The sequence below is a fragment of the Crocuta crocuta genome, unplaced genomic scaffold (genome assembly GCF_008692635.1).
Source record: "Crocuta crocuta isolate KB4526 unplaced genomic scaffold, BGI_CrCroc_1.0 scaffold392, whole genome shotgun sequence".
Classification (NCBI taxonomy): domain Eukaryota; kingdom Metazoa; phylum Chordata; class Mammalia; order Carnivora; family Hyaenidae; genus Crocuta; species Crocuta crocuta.
The window spans coordinates 134,655-148,487 of record NW_027530363.1 but is presented as its reverse complement, the minus strand read 5'-3'; the positions used below and the strand labels follow the sequence as shown (position 1 = coordinate 148,487).

The window sequence follows — 13,833 nt, the reverse complement described above, 5'->3', positions numbered from 1 at the left end:
ATCATCCATCAAAGATAATTGAATATAAAAAGGGGGAGAATTGTGTCCTTTCTCCTGCTTATTGGCAGTATCAAATTTAAGCTTGAGCTTGTTGGTTCTCTGAATACAGATGATGAGAGGATACTAACAAAATCCATTCTATTGACCAGATAAATATTATTGAAACCTGAGTATGTGCTGGGGCATTCAATAGTCTACACCCTGAAGGAACTTCAACAAATTAAGTGCATGATATTGGGGTTTCCCAAATATAGTTGCTTAATTCAAGAAATACATTTAGCCCATGCTATACATGAATCACAGAAATATTTTATTAAAATAAATAAATATAATAAAATAAATTTAATAAATATTAAATATTTATTAATATTTTATTAAAGTCTTATGCTATTATGCTAAAACTGTTTTGACTGCAACCATGAATGTGAGAAAAATTGTACCAATTAAAGTATTCTTCAGATTATCAAAAAAGGACAATTAAAGGTGAAGTAGGAATAGTAAATATAGAAGAGGGTAGAGCATTAATAGAAAAAAATAGTGTCATTTATATGCTATGGTTATTAATTCTTGTCCTATAATTTCAACATCTTTATGAGGTCGGAAATTTTGTTTTTAGCAGCCCCTCCAAAAATAGTCCATGGTTTATGCTCTACTATCAATTACTATATTTTATGGGCCTGCTTCATATCCATGTGTTTTGAAAGTGTCCACTATCTTTCAGGTGAAGCTGGTAAGGAGACAGCATGGAGAAAAGGAATGAGACATTGAGCACAGACTTCATTCTCTTGGGCCTTTTCCCTGGAATTAAACATATTGACCTCCTTGTCTCTGCTGTCCTCCTCATCTACACCATTGCTATCACAGGAAACGCCACTTTCATTCTCCTGATCTGGGCAGATCCACACCTCCATACTCCCATGTATTTTCTGCTTAGCCAACTCTCTCTCATTGACCTGGCTTTCATCTCCAGCATAGCCCCAAAAATGATGGTTAACTTTTTCTCAGGAAAAAGGAAGATTTCCCTAATCAGCTGTGGGACCCAGATCTTCTTCACCTTGACCCTGGGGATTGCTGAGTGTCTACTCTTGACATTCATGGCTTATGACCGTTATGTGGCCATCTGCAATCCTCTCAAATACCCAGTTATTCTCAGCCTCCAGGTCTCCCAGAAAATGACCATTGGGTCCTGGTTGGGAGGGGCTCTGTCTTCCTTGGTCCACACAGCCTATGCCATGCACTTTCCCCTCTGTGGTCCCCGGGAACTCCATCACTTCTTCTGTGAGGTCAAGGCCATCTTGAAGCTGTCTTGTGAGGACATCTCAGCCTATGAGAAGGGGGTGGTAGTTACCAGCATTGTTGTGGTTTTTCTCCCCTTAAGCTTCATCTTGACTTCCTATACTCTCATCTTCCTGCAGGTCTTGAATATAAACTCCCGGGAAGGCAGGAGCAAGGCCCTGGCTACCTGCTCCTCCCATCTGACTGTGGTCATCTTTTATTATGGCCCAGCCATGCTGATATATATGAGGTCTGGATCTTCCCATACCCCCATCATGAACCAGGCTCTCTTTATGTTTGACACCATCCTCACTCCCATGTTGAATCCCCTCATCTATAGTCTAAGGAATAGGGAGGTTGTAGCCTCAATGAAGAAGGTGCTGGGGAAGTGCTCCATTCACAATAGGTTTCCATGTTTCAATTGCTAGACAGAAAACTTCTTAGTTCAAATATCTCTGGGAGGCTTCAGGGTCTGATGAAACAATGGAACTCTGTTCCCATTTTCTCTCTTTAAATTTTGAGCTCATCTTATCCTTGCCTCCTGCTGTCTCATCTCCTCCTAATCTCCTTTAAGTAACAAAATCAACAAATTCTCTGGATAGAGAAAAAACAACACAAAAAGTCGACGACTTCTAAGAAGTCTAACTTACAACCAATTCTCTATGTGAATATGAGCTTTCACCTAATCCCCTCATCTTGCTTCATTTGTGTCAGTTGATAGACGATCTCTCTTCCTTCCTTTAAATGTAGTGAAAAGATATAAGAAAATTGTAGTGTGCTTGGGAAGAAAATAGAGAAGTTTTTCTGAGATCACAACTTCATTAGATTTCATTTGTAACAAGCCTCCAAATGTCCATTAATTCCAGGTTGTGAGCCAATGAATAAAGCAAAAGTAAGTACTTCCTAACAATCACCACTTTTCTCCATCTGGTAACAAAATAAACCATGTCCATTAACCTCCCAAATATCATGAATATCTTTTTTTTCCCTTAGATAGTTTATTGTCAAGTTGGTTTACATATAACCTCCAGTACTCAATCCCAACAGTGCCCTCCTCCATGCCCATCACCCCCCTTCCCCCTACCCCACACCCCAGCCCTCAGTTTGTTCTCATCATTCAAGAGTCTCTCATGGTTTGCCTCCCTCTCTCTCCCCAACTATTTTCCCCCTTCTTCTCCCGCTTTGTCCTCCATTAATTTCCTCCTAATCCACCTATATGTGCAAACATATGGTATTTGTCCTTCTCTGCCTGACTTATTTCTCTCAGCAATATCATGAATATTTTGATCCTGTTCTTCTTTTCTTTCCCTAATCTCAACAATAATTACCTATGAATGTTCCAGCTCTACCCTCTTGTTTCTTTGTGATTTATCCACAATCCTACCATTCCCCTGGTCAGAGACTCATCACTCATCAGTGGCCTCCCACATCCAATGAGGTAAATTATACATTCTCTTATGTGACATCAAGGCTCTGTATGACATGTCTCAGCGATTGTACCACCAATTCCACCATCTACTGTAGCTGCAGCACTGCTCAGTAGCTTGTAGCTTCTCCAGGAGTCATGTTCTCTCCAAACTCTGCTTCTTTCCACAGGCTGTTACTTCTACCTAAAAAGTCGTTTAACACCCAACTCTCCAGGTCCCACTCTCTGCCTGAACCTCCTTCCTTCAGATCTCAATTCAATACTTCTAACTCTGTGAAGCCTCCCCAGTTTCCTAGCAGGCTGACTTGGTAATAATACATCTCCCTCTTGCACTAACGTCTCCTGTATAGATAGAGGTCTATCTACAAGACCTTCCCACAAGTTCTATAAATTGAAAAATGCTCACAATGTGTATTTGCTTAGTGGATTCATTAATGAACTTGTTTGGCAGAGCCAATATATTTCTCTCTTTCCAGATTCCCCTCTTTACCTTTTTTTCTGTGCTCCTTTCTCTTCTCCCTTACGTCTTTCCACATAAATCAACAGCAATAGTGATCTAAATTGTTTCTTTTTACTCATTGAACAGTTTTGAGCTTCCTATAATTTATTTTAAAAGCATGATGCCACTAAAATATGATTTTTTATATTTTAAGACAAAATCATTAAAATATTTTATACTAACAAAAATAATTATAAAAGTACTTTCTGTTTATTCTGTTTTTTATTCCTTATTGTTTTCAGAGAAAGTGGAGTAAAAGATATCTGTGTCAATTAATAACATTAAAAATTATGTAAAAATAAAACTGATTATTTAAATTTAGAATTTCTAGACAGAAAAATAACACCTTGTTAATTGCTAATGCACTTAAGACGAGGTCAACATTTCCAAAATAGTCTTCCACTAAACCAAAGAGTCTAGGGTATCAGTAAAGATAATGGAACAAAACAAGCTCTTGGTCAAAGTACAGAAGACCTGAGTTTAAAAAAAAAAACAAACCTGGAGATTTCCTTTTTAATGTAACATTTTCAGGATCTTTAATATGTTAATAAGTGCTCCCTAGCTTAAGATAGGGTGAACAATATTTTGCCAAACATTTTTCAAAATGTCTTGCAAAATGCGTTCAGGAATATTTGAGTCTGAATTAACTCCCACAGTTATGCTCTTCCAATGTGATCAGAGAAAAGGCTGACAAATGAAGCTCTAACATTTTAGTGATGAGACACCTAAAGGTTGGATGAATATAATGTTATATCCTTTTATACCATGTTAATAAAATATCCAGAATTTGGAATGATCAGCTATATGCTGTTTAAAAGAGACTCATTTTAAATCTGAAGACACCTTCAGATTGAAATTGAAGAGGAGAACTGTTTATCATGCTACTGGAAGTCAAAAGAAAGCTGGAGTAGTCACACTTATATCAGACAAACTAAAGACTGATTTTAAACTAAATACTATAACAAGAGATGAAGAAGGGCATTATATAATACTGAAGAGTCTATCTACAAGAAAAGCTAAGAATGATAAATGTTTACGCCCCTAACTTGTGAGTCACAAATATGTATATATATTAATTATACATATAATTAATAATAATATGTTATAATATATAATAATTATAATTATATTATAATATAATAATATATTAAATATACATTAAGTTATATATATAATTAATCACAAACATAAGTAATCTTATTGATAATAATATGGTAATTGTAGGCGACTATAATACTCCATTTATAGATGGACAGATCATTCAAGCAGAAAATCAATAAACAATGGCCCTGAATGATACACGGGACCCAATGGGCTTGACAGATATATTCAGAACTTTTCATCCAAAAGCAGCAGAATGCAAATTCTTCTCAAGTGCACATGTAACAGTCTTCAAAATAAATCACACAATGGACCAAAAAACAGCATTCAACAAGTATAATTTAGATCATACCATACATATTTCCATATCACAACAGTATGAAATTTAAAATCAACCACAAGAAAAAAATTGGAAAGCCTCCACATGCATGGAGGTTAAAGAACATCCCACTAAGACTGAATGGGTCAACCAAGCAATTATGGATGAAATTTAAAAATATTTGGTAGCAAATGAAAATGAAAACGTTACAGTCCAAACCCTTTGGGATGCAGCAAAGACAGTCCTAAAAGGATAATACATTGCAATCCAGGCCTATCGCAAGAAAAAAGAGAAATCCCAAATACAAAACCTGAAGGAGCAATTATACTGTTTTCATGATTATTTCCTAGTACTAGGATGTACAAATGTGTTGGCAGTTAAAATTGCTGTTGATTTATATATATTTTTTAAAAGACACAGTAATAAGACAATGAATAATTGCTGTTAAGTTTCTTTGGATACATTTATTCCCAATTCTACATCACGACAGTTTTTGGACATAACTCCTTTCTTAAGTTTTACTTGCACCATCTTTGTCTATAAGGAGATGGCACACAATGCCAAAAACAGAGGAACAAAGCCAACATTTTAAATTAGATGATACATAATGCTATGGAAGGATTTGCACAAATGTGCATATTTGTATAGGGAAAAAGTAATATGACAGATAAAGTGTACAAAACAACTATAATATTCCTTTAATCAGTCTACTGACTAACAAAGTGCTGATGCATAGGAGCACATGTACCCCAATGTTCACAGCAGCACTCTCCACATTAGCTAAAACATGGAAAGAGCCTAAGTGTCCATCAACAGATGAATGGATCAAGAAGATGTGGTTTATCTATACCATGGAATACTACATGGCAATGAGAAACAATGAAATCTGGCCATGTGTAGCAACATGGATGGACCTTGAGGGTGTTATGCTGAGCGAAATAATTCAGGCAGAGAAGGACAAATACCATATGTTTGCACGTATAGGAGGCTTAGGAGGAACCTAACGAAGGACCATGGGGGAAAAGAAGGGGGAAAATAGTGGGGGAGAGGGAGGGAGGCAAACCATGAGAGACTCTTGAATGCTGAGAACAAACTCAGGGCAGATGGGGTGGGGGGAGCAGGAGGGGAGTGATGGGGATGGAGGAGGGCACTTGTGAGGATGAGCACTGGGTGTTGTATGGAAACCAACTTGACAATAAACTATTCAAAAAATAAAAATAAAAAATAAAACAAATTATAAGGTCCATAAGAACCAGTCCAGGGCATCCTAGGTGAGTCCCAGTGGTTAGAGCCATAAAATGTTCAATCCTTGCCTGAGTAAGTAACTTGATTAGTGATCTGTGAATACCTAAGGATAAATATGGACATAGGTGGTTAATCCGAAAGTAGTATACATGCAGAGATTCCAGGTCCCATCAGTTGTTGGACATTGGAAACCATTTTCACTATGGAAATAGTCTATATCACACTACAAAGACATGTTGTATACTAAACTAAAAAATACTGAACTAGTATCTTTAAGAGATGATAGCAATTTCGTGCCAAGCAATGTAATATAAAATGACCAAAATCAATATTCTTCATTAGTATTGCTTATCCTATCAGATTGATGGCTAAACATAATATTTAAATAACAATGGATACCAATTCATTAATCTCTCCCACATTCAAATATACTCCCGTATAATAAACGCATCACTGATTTGCATTTATTCGAGCTTCAGGAATAGACACAAACCAGTGGTGCAGTTATACAGCAAAAGCAGTAACACTGTGTATTTTCTCCAATGATCTTCCAGATTAAGCAAGTAGACTAAGAATGGAGCAAAGAAATGTATCTACCACCACATATTTCATTTTCTTTGAGTTTTTAAAAAATTACTCCCAGCATCGGGGCCTTCTCATCTCCATTGTCCTTATGATTTTTGTAATTTTTGGCTGTGACTTTTGGAATCATCTCTGACACATATGTACCTGCTGATCTGGGGTGATGCTTGTCTCCACAAACCCATGTAATTCCTGCTCAGCTACCTTTCCCTCATTGACCTAAAGCTAATCTTTATCAATGTCTCCAAGATGATCATCAACTTCTCTGGACATAAATATATCTTCCACATTGGCCATAGGGTCCAAATCTTTCTTAATCTAGGAGTGGCTGAGTGTGTTCTTGTGACTCTCATGTCCTTTGACCACTGTTAAACCAAGTGTAGCCTCCTCAGGTACCTGGTTATCATAATACTCTGAGTCTGCATGCAAATGGCCATTGGTTCTTGGGTTGAAAGTGTGCTCATCTCTTTAATGTACACAATTTATGTCATGAACTTCTCTGCTTGTGGCTCCAGGAAAATTCATCAGCTTCCTTCTGAAGATCTTGTGGGAAGATCTCAACCTATGAGAAAGTGATGTTATTGTCCAGCATTGTTTTTCTTCTCATTCCCTTGGATTCATTCTGACAGTCTTCATCTGCCTTATTGTCTTCCACATGAAGTTCTCTGAAGGCAAAAACAAAGCTCCTCCCATATCAGTATGGTAAGCCTCTACTTTGGTTCAGACATGAATATACACATGACTCCAAGTTCCTTTCTCACCTCAGAGGTGAACCAGCATCTCTTTGTGTTTGATGTAATCATTGTTCCCATACTGAACCCCTCATCCATATATTGAGTAGCACATAACTACTGGGGTCTCTGAGGAAGGTTCTACGGAGAAAGCTGAGTTTCAAACAGAAAAGATGATGCCACTTGTTCCTTAAAATGCTCAGTTAGTTAAGCATCCGACTTCAGCTCAGGTCATGATCTCACAATTGTGAGTTTGAGCCCCGCATTGGGCTTTCTGCTAACAGCTCAGAGCCTGGCGACTGATTCAGATTCTGTGTCTCCCTCTCGCTCTGCCCCTTCCCCACTCATACTCTCTCTCTCCTTCAAAAATAAATAAACATTAAAAATGTTTTTAAACACCCAGATTCTCTATTGTTCTCCCAAGTAATGCTACTGCTGTTAGGAAACACTGAAATCTGAATTTCAATTTTTGACCCATATTAAAAAAATTATACTTCTTTCCTTTTAGATATTTAATAATGTATACCATACTGCAGTGGGGAAGAGTAGTTCCTATATTACAGTGTTACTTGAATTTACTATAAGAGATGTCTAGTTTCCCTAGACTTTATAAACCAATTTCTGGGAGGTGATCTAGACATATGTATGCAACAAATTTTACATGATTCAAAATACTCTGCTGGATAACATGGTCCTAATGGACCTATCCAACCTCATATTCTACATTCATCATCAGTACACTCTATCCTAGCCAATATTGGCTTATTCGCCTTTGGAATTTTCAAGTGATATCATGAGTCAACATATGTCCATCATGCCACTTTACCATGACTGTCTCAAAATTCTCTCTTTGATTTATTATATTATTACCAACTCCGATGGTTTCCCTTTACCTCTAACTTGGCACATTTTTCCATATCTGAAAAAATATTAATGATATGATTATAAAATTTAGGAAATATACAATAATGGGGTGGGGGAGTCCATGTTCTGACAACCAAAGGCAAATACTTTTAACAATTTTGTTCATTAAATTTATTAATTACTTTCTATATGATATATTTTTGTTTTTAACTGCAATATTGCAGCCATGTAATAATAATATATTGGTTTCAACTGTACAGTATCATGATTAGACAATTATATGCATTATAAAATTCCCATATAGTAAGTTACTGTCTGTTCCCATAAAATATAATATTATTTACTGTATTCCCTGTGTTGCACCTTTCATCTTGGTAACTTATTTACTTTATAACTGGAAATTCATATCTCCTAATCCCTTCCACCTTTTTTGCCTACCCCTTCACTCCTATCCTCTCTGGCAACCATCATTTTGTTCTCTGTATTTATGAATCTGTTTCCCTCCTCTCCTCTCCTCTCCTCTCCTCTCCTCTCCTCTCTCTCTTCCCCTTCTATCCCCTCCCCTCCTCTCCCCTCTTCTTCTTCTCCTCCCCTCTTCTCTCCCTTCATTTCCCTCCCCTTCCTTCTCTTCTTTCCTTTCCTTTCCTTTCCTTTCCTTTCCTTTCCTTTCCTTTCCTTTCCTTTCCTTTTCTTATCTTTTCCTTTATTTTCTTTATTTGAAAGTCCAGTATAGTTAACATGCAGTTTTATATTGGTTTAAGGTGTACAGTACAGTGATTCAACAATTCTATACATTACACAGTTCTCATCACAAGTGCAATTCTTGTTTTTAAGTTTTTAGTATTTTTACTTATTTCTGAGAGAGAGAGAGGCAGTGTGATCAGGAGAAGGTTAGAGAGAGAGGGAGATACAAAATCTGAAGCAGGCTCCAGGCTCTGAGCTAGCTGTCTGCACAGAGCGCAACGTGGGGCCTGATCCCATGAACCGTGAGATCATGACCTGAGTTGAAGTCGGACGCTTAACTGACTGAGCCACCCAGGTGCCCCACAAATGCAATTCTTAATCCCCAATGCATAATTTACCCATCCATCAGTTTGTTCTCTATAGTTTAGAGTCTGTTTCATGGCTTGTCTCCCCTCTCTCTGTCTTTTGTTTTCCTTTACTATTTTTTTCCCTAAAGTCCATACATTAGTGACATTATATGGTATTTGCTGTTCTTTGACTGACTTAGTTTGCTTAGCATAAAATTATCTAATTCCCTGCATGTTGTAGCAAAAGGAAATATTTCATACTTTGGTTGAATAATATTCTATTGTGTATACATACCACATATTCTTTATTAATTGATCTATCAATGGATACTTTAGCTCCTTCCATAATTTGGCTATTGTAAATAATGCTGGTATACACATCAGAGTGCATATATCTCTTTGAATTCGAGTTTTTTTTTTTTTTTAAGTTTGGGGTAATTACTTAGTAGATCAAGTAATGAATAATAGGGTAGTTCTTTTTTTTTTTATTTTTTTGAAGTACCTCCATACTGTTTTCCACAGTGGCTGCATCAGTTCACATTCTGACAAAGAGTGCAAGAGGTTTCCTCTGTCTCACATCCTCACTAATACCTGTTATTTATTCTGTTGTTCATTTTAGCAATTCTGACAGGTGTGAGATAATATCTCGTAGTTTTGACATGCATTTCCTATTTTGTTTTACTTTAATTTTAGTTACTTAATACACAGTGCGATGTTGGTTTCAGGAGTAGAATTCAGTGATTCATCACTTACATACAACACCCAGTGCTCATCACAAGTGACCTCTTTAATACCCATCACCCACCTAGTCCATCTCCCATCAACATCCCTACATCGACCATCACTTTGTCCTCTATAATTAAGAGTCTTTTATGTCTTATTTCCCTCTTCTCTTTTTCCATCCCTTCCCATATGCTCATCTGTTTTGTTTCTTAAATTCCACATGTAAGTAAAATCATATGGTATTTTTCTTTCTCTGATTGACTTATTTTATTTAGTATAATATATTCTAGCTTCATTCCACATCATTGAAAATGACAATATTTTGTTCTTTATGATAGCTGAATTGTATGTATATACCACATCTTTTTTATCCATTCATCACTTGAAGGACGTTTGGGCTCTATAGATAATTTGGCTATTGTTGAGAATGATGCTATAAACAGTGGGGTGCATGTACACCTTTTAAGCTCTAGTTTTGTATCCTTTGGGGAAACAAAAACTTAATAGTGCAATTCCTGGGTAACAAGGTAATTCTGTTATTTACTTTATTGAGGAAACTCCATAATGTTTTCCCCACTGGCTGCACCAGGATGCATTCCTGCCAACAGTGCAAGAGGGTTTCCCTTTCTCTGCATTCTTGCTAACATCTGTTGTTTACTGAGTAGTTCATTTTAGCTATTCTGACAGATGTGAGGTGATATATCTCTGTGGCTTTCATTTGTGTTTTCCTGATGATGAGCAATGTTGAGCATCTTTTCAAGTGTCTTTTAGCAATCTGGATGTCTTCTTTGGAAAAATGTCTACTCATGTCTTCTGCCCACGTCATCACTGGGTTATTTGTTTTTTGGGGTATTGAGTTGATAAATTCTTTATAGATTTTGGATACTAACCACTTATCTTGAGAATATATTCTCAGGTACAGGAAACATAACAAGCTTTTGATACGTTCCAAATAAATAAATGTAACCAAAATGACAAGATGGGGAAATTTACACCAAAGGAATAGCAAAGGGAAATACAACTAGGGACTTGCTAAAAACCGATATATGCAATATATATTGAACAAAATTTGGAACAACAGTCGTAAGACCACTAGCTGGGATTGAAAAAAAGCATAGAAAGTGAAATTGGTCAGGCAGAGATAAACAGATACCATATGTTTTCACTCATATGTGGGCAAAGGCCCATAGGGGAGGGGAAGGGGGAAAATATTTAAGGAGAGGGAGAGGGACAAATCATAAGAGACACTTAAATACTAAGAACAAACTGAGCGTTGATGGGGATGAGGGAGAGGGGACAATGGGTGATGGGCATGGAGGAGGGCACTTGTTGGGATGAGCACTGGGTGTTATATGAAAACCAACTTGACAATAAACTATAATTTAAAAAAATAAAAAAACATAGAAGACACCAGAGAAACCCTTGCTGCAGAGATCGGAAAACTAAGAATTAGTCAGAATGAAATAAAAATATTGTAACTGAGATGCAAAACTTTCTTCTTATATCTTTACTGTTCTTTTTTTTGGGGGGGTTGAATTTGATTAGTTCTTTATATATTTTGGATACTCAGCCTTTGTCAGATGTGTCATCTGTTAATATCTTCTCCCTTTCTGTAGGCTGCATTTTAGTTGTGTTGTTTACTTCCCTGCCCAGAAGCATTTTATCTTGATAAAGTTCCAATAGTTCATGTTTGATTTTGTTTCTCTTGCATTCAGCAATGTGTCTAGCAAGAAATTGCTCCAGCTGACGTCAAAGACGTTGCTACCTGTGTTCTCCTCTAAGACTTTGATGGTTTCCTATCTCACATTTAGGTCTTTCATCCATTTGAAATGTTTTTGTGTGTATGGTATAAAATAGTGATCCAGTTTCATTCCTCTGCATTTTGCTCTCCAGTTTTCCCAACATCATTTGTTGAAGACGCTGTATTTTTTCCATTGGATATTCTTTTCTACTTTGTCGAGATTAAGCTGACCATAGAGCTATGAGTACATTTCTGGATTTTCTATTCGTTCCCATTGACCTATGTGTCTGTTTTTGTTCAAGTACCATTCTGTCTTGATGACTACAACTTAGTAATATAACCTGAAATAAGGAATTGTGATGGCTCCACATTTGTTTTTCTTTTTCATCTTTGCTTTTGTTTTTCAAGGTATTTTGTGGTTACATATAAATTTTAGGATTGTTAATTCTAGTTTTGTGAAAAGTGCTGGTGGTGTTTTGATAGGGATTACATTGAAGATGTAGATTGTTTTGGGTAGTATACATATTTTAATAATGGTTTATTGCTTGATTTATTTGATTTCTTTTGGTTTATTTTCCTATTGCATTGTTACTGGCGTATAAAAATGCAGATTTCTCTACATTGATTTTTAAATCTTGTAACTTTGCTAAATCCATGTATCATTTCTAGCAATTATTTTTGGTGGAATATTTCAATTTTTCTATGCAGAGTATCTAGTCATCCATGAATAAAAAAATTGACTTCTTCCTTGGTAATTTGGATGCCTTGTATTTCTTTTAGTTTTCTGATTGCAGAGGCTAAGACATCCAGTATTATGTTAAATAGTAATGGTAAGGGTGCACATTCTTGTCTTGGTCCTGGACATAGGGGGAAAGCTCTCAGTTTTTCCCCATTGAGGATGATATTAAGTGTGAGTCTTTCACTTTTATGATGTTGTGGCTTGTTCTCTCTTTCCCTACTTTGTTGACGGATTTTTATCAGGAATGGATGCTATTTTTGTCAAATGATTTTTCTGCATCTATTTACAAGATGACATAATTCTTATCCTTTATTTCATTAATGTGGTGTATCACATTGATTGTTTGCAGTTATTGAACCACCCCTTAATCTCAAGAATAAATCCCAGTGGATTGTGATGAGTAATCCCTTTAACGTATTGTTGAATTTGATTTGCTAGTATCTTGTTTGAGATACTAGAACACCCCCTTTTTAGTGGGGTCTTTGGCTAGATTTGTAAACAAGGTAATTCTGTCTTCATAGGAAAAAATTGGAAGCTTTCCTTCCATTTCTATTTTTTGGAACAGTTTGAGTAAGATAGGTAATAACTCTTCATGAAATATCAGATAGAATTCCCCTTGGAAGCCATCTGGCCCAGGATTTATGTTTGTGGGGAGGTTTTTTTTTTTTATTACTGATTCAATTTTTAAAAAACATGTTTATTATTTATTTTTTTGAGAGTGAGAGAGAGAGAGAACATGAGTGGGGGAGAGGAAGAGAAAAAGGGGTCGAAAAATCTGAAGCAGGCTCCATGTTGACAGCAGCAGGCCCAATGTAGGGCATGAACTCATGAACCTTGAGATCAGTATCTGAGCCTAGGTTGGACACTCAACTGAAGAGCCATCAAGGCACCCTGATTATTGACTCAGATTCTTTACTGTTTATGGATCTGTTCAGATTTTATCTTTTGTGTTGTTTCAGTTTTGGTAGCTTTTGAGTTTCTAGGAATTTTTCCATTTCTTCTAGATTGCCTACTTTGTTGACATAATTTTTCATAGTATTTTCTTACAGTTGTTTGTATTTCTGTGGTGTTCTGTGATCTCTCCTCTTTCATTTGTGATTATCTGTTTGGGTTTTCTTTTCCTTTTCAGACGTCTGGCTAGGAGTTTACCAATTTTGTTTATTGTTTCAAAGAACCAACCCTTAGTTTTGTTGATCTGTTCTACCAGTTTTGTTGCTGTTGTTTCTATGTCATTTATTGATTCTCAAATCTTTATTATTTCACCTCATCTGCTGGTTTGGGTCTTTCTTTGCTTTTCTTTTTCTGGTTCCTTTAGGTTTAAGGTTAGGTTTTGTATTGGGGACCTTTCTTACTGCTTGACATAGGTCTGAATTGAAAGGGCTTGGGTTGTTGTATTTTCTTTTCTTTTCTTTTCTTTTCTTTTCTTTTCTTTTCTTTCTTTCTTTCTTTCTTTCTTTCTTTCTTTCTTTCTTTCTTTCTTTCTTTCTTTCTTTCTTTCCTTCTTTCTTTCTTTCTTTCTTTCTTTCTTTCTTTCTTTCTTTCTTTCTTTCTTTCTTT

General features: G+C 36.2%; 1 protein-coding gene across 1 annotated transcript in view; it reads left to right on the top strand.

Annotated features, from left to right (window-relative positions):
- Positions 1 to 743: 743 nt before the first annotated feature.
- LOC144233285 (olfactory receptor 2L2-like) overlaps positions 744 to 13,833 on the top strand; it is a 33,584-nt gene continuing 20,494 nt past the window's right edge. The window contains exon 1 of the mRNA XM_077766108.1: positions 744 to 1,681. Coding sequence (XP_077622234.1) covers positions 744 to 1,681 — 938 coding nt within the window. The remainder of the gene's footprint in view (positions 1,682 to 13,833) is intronic.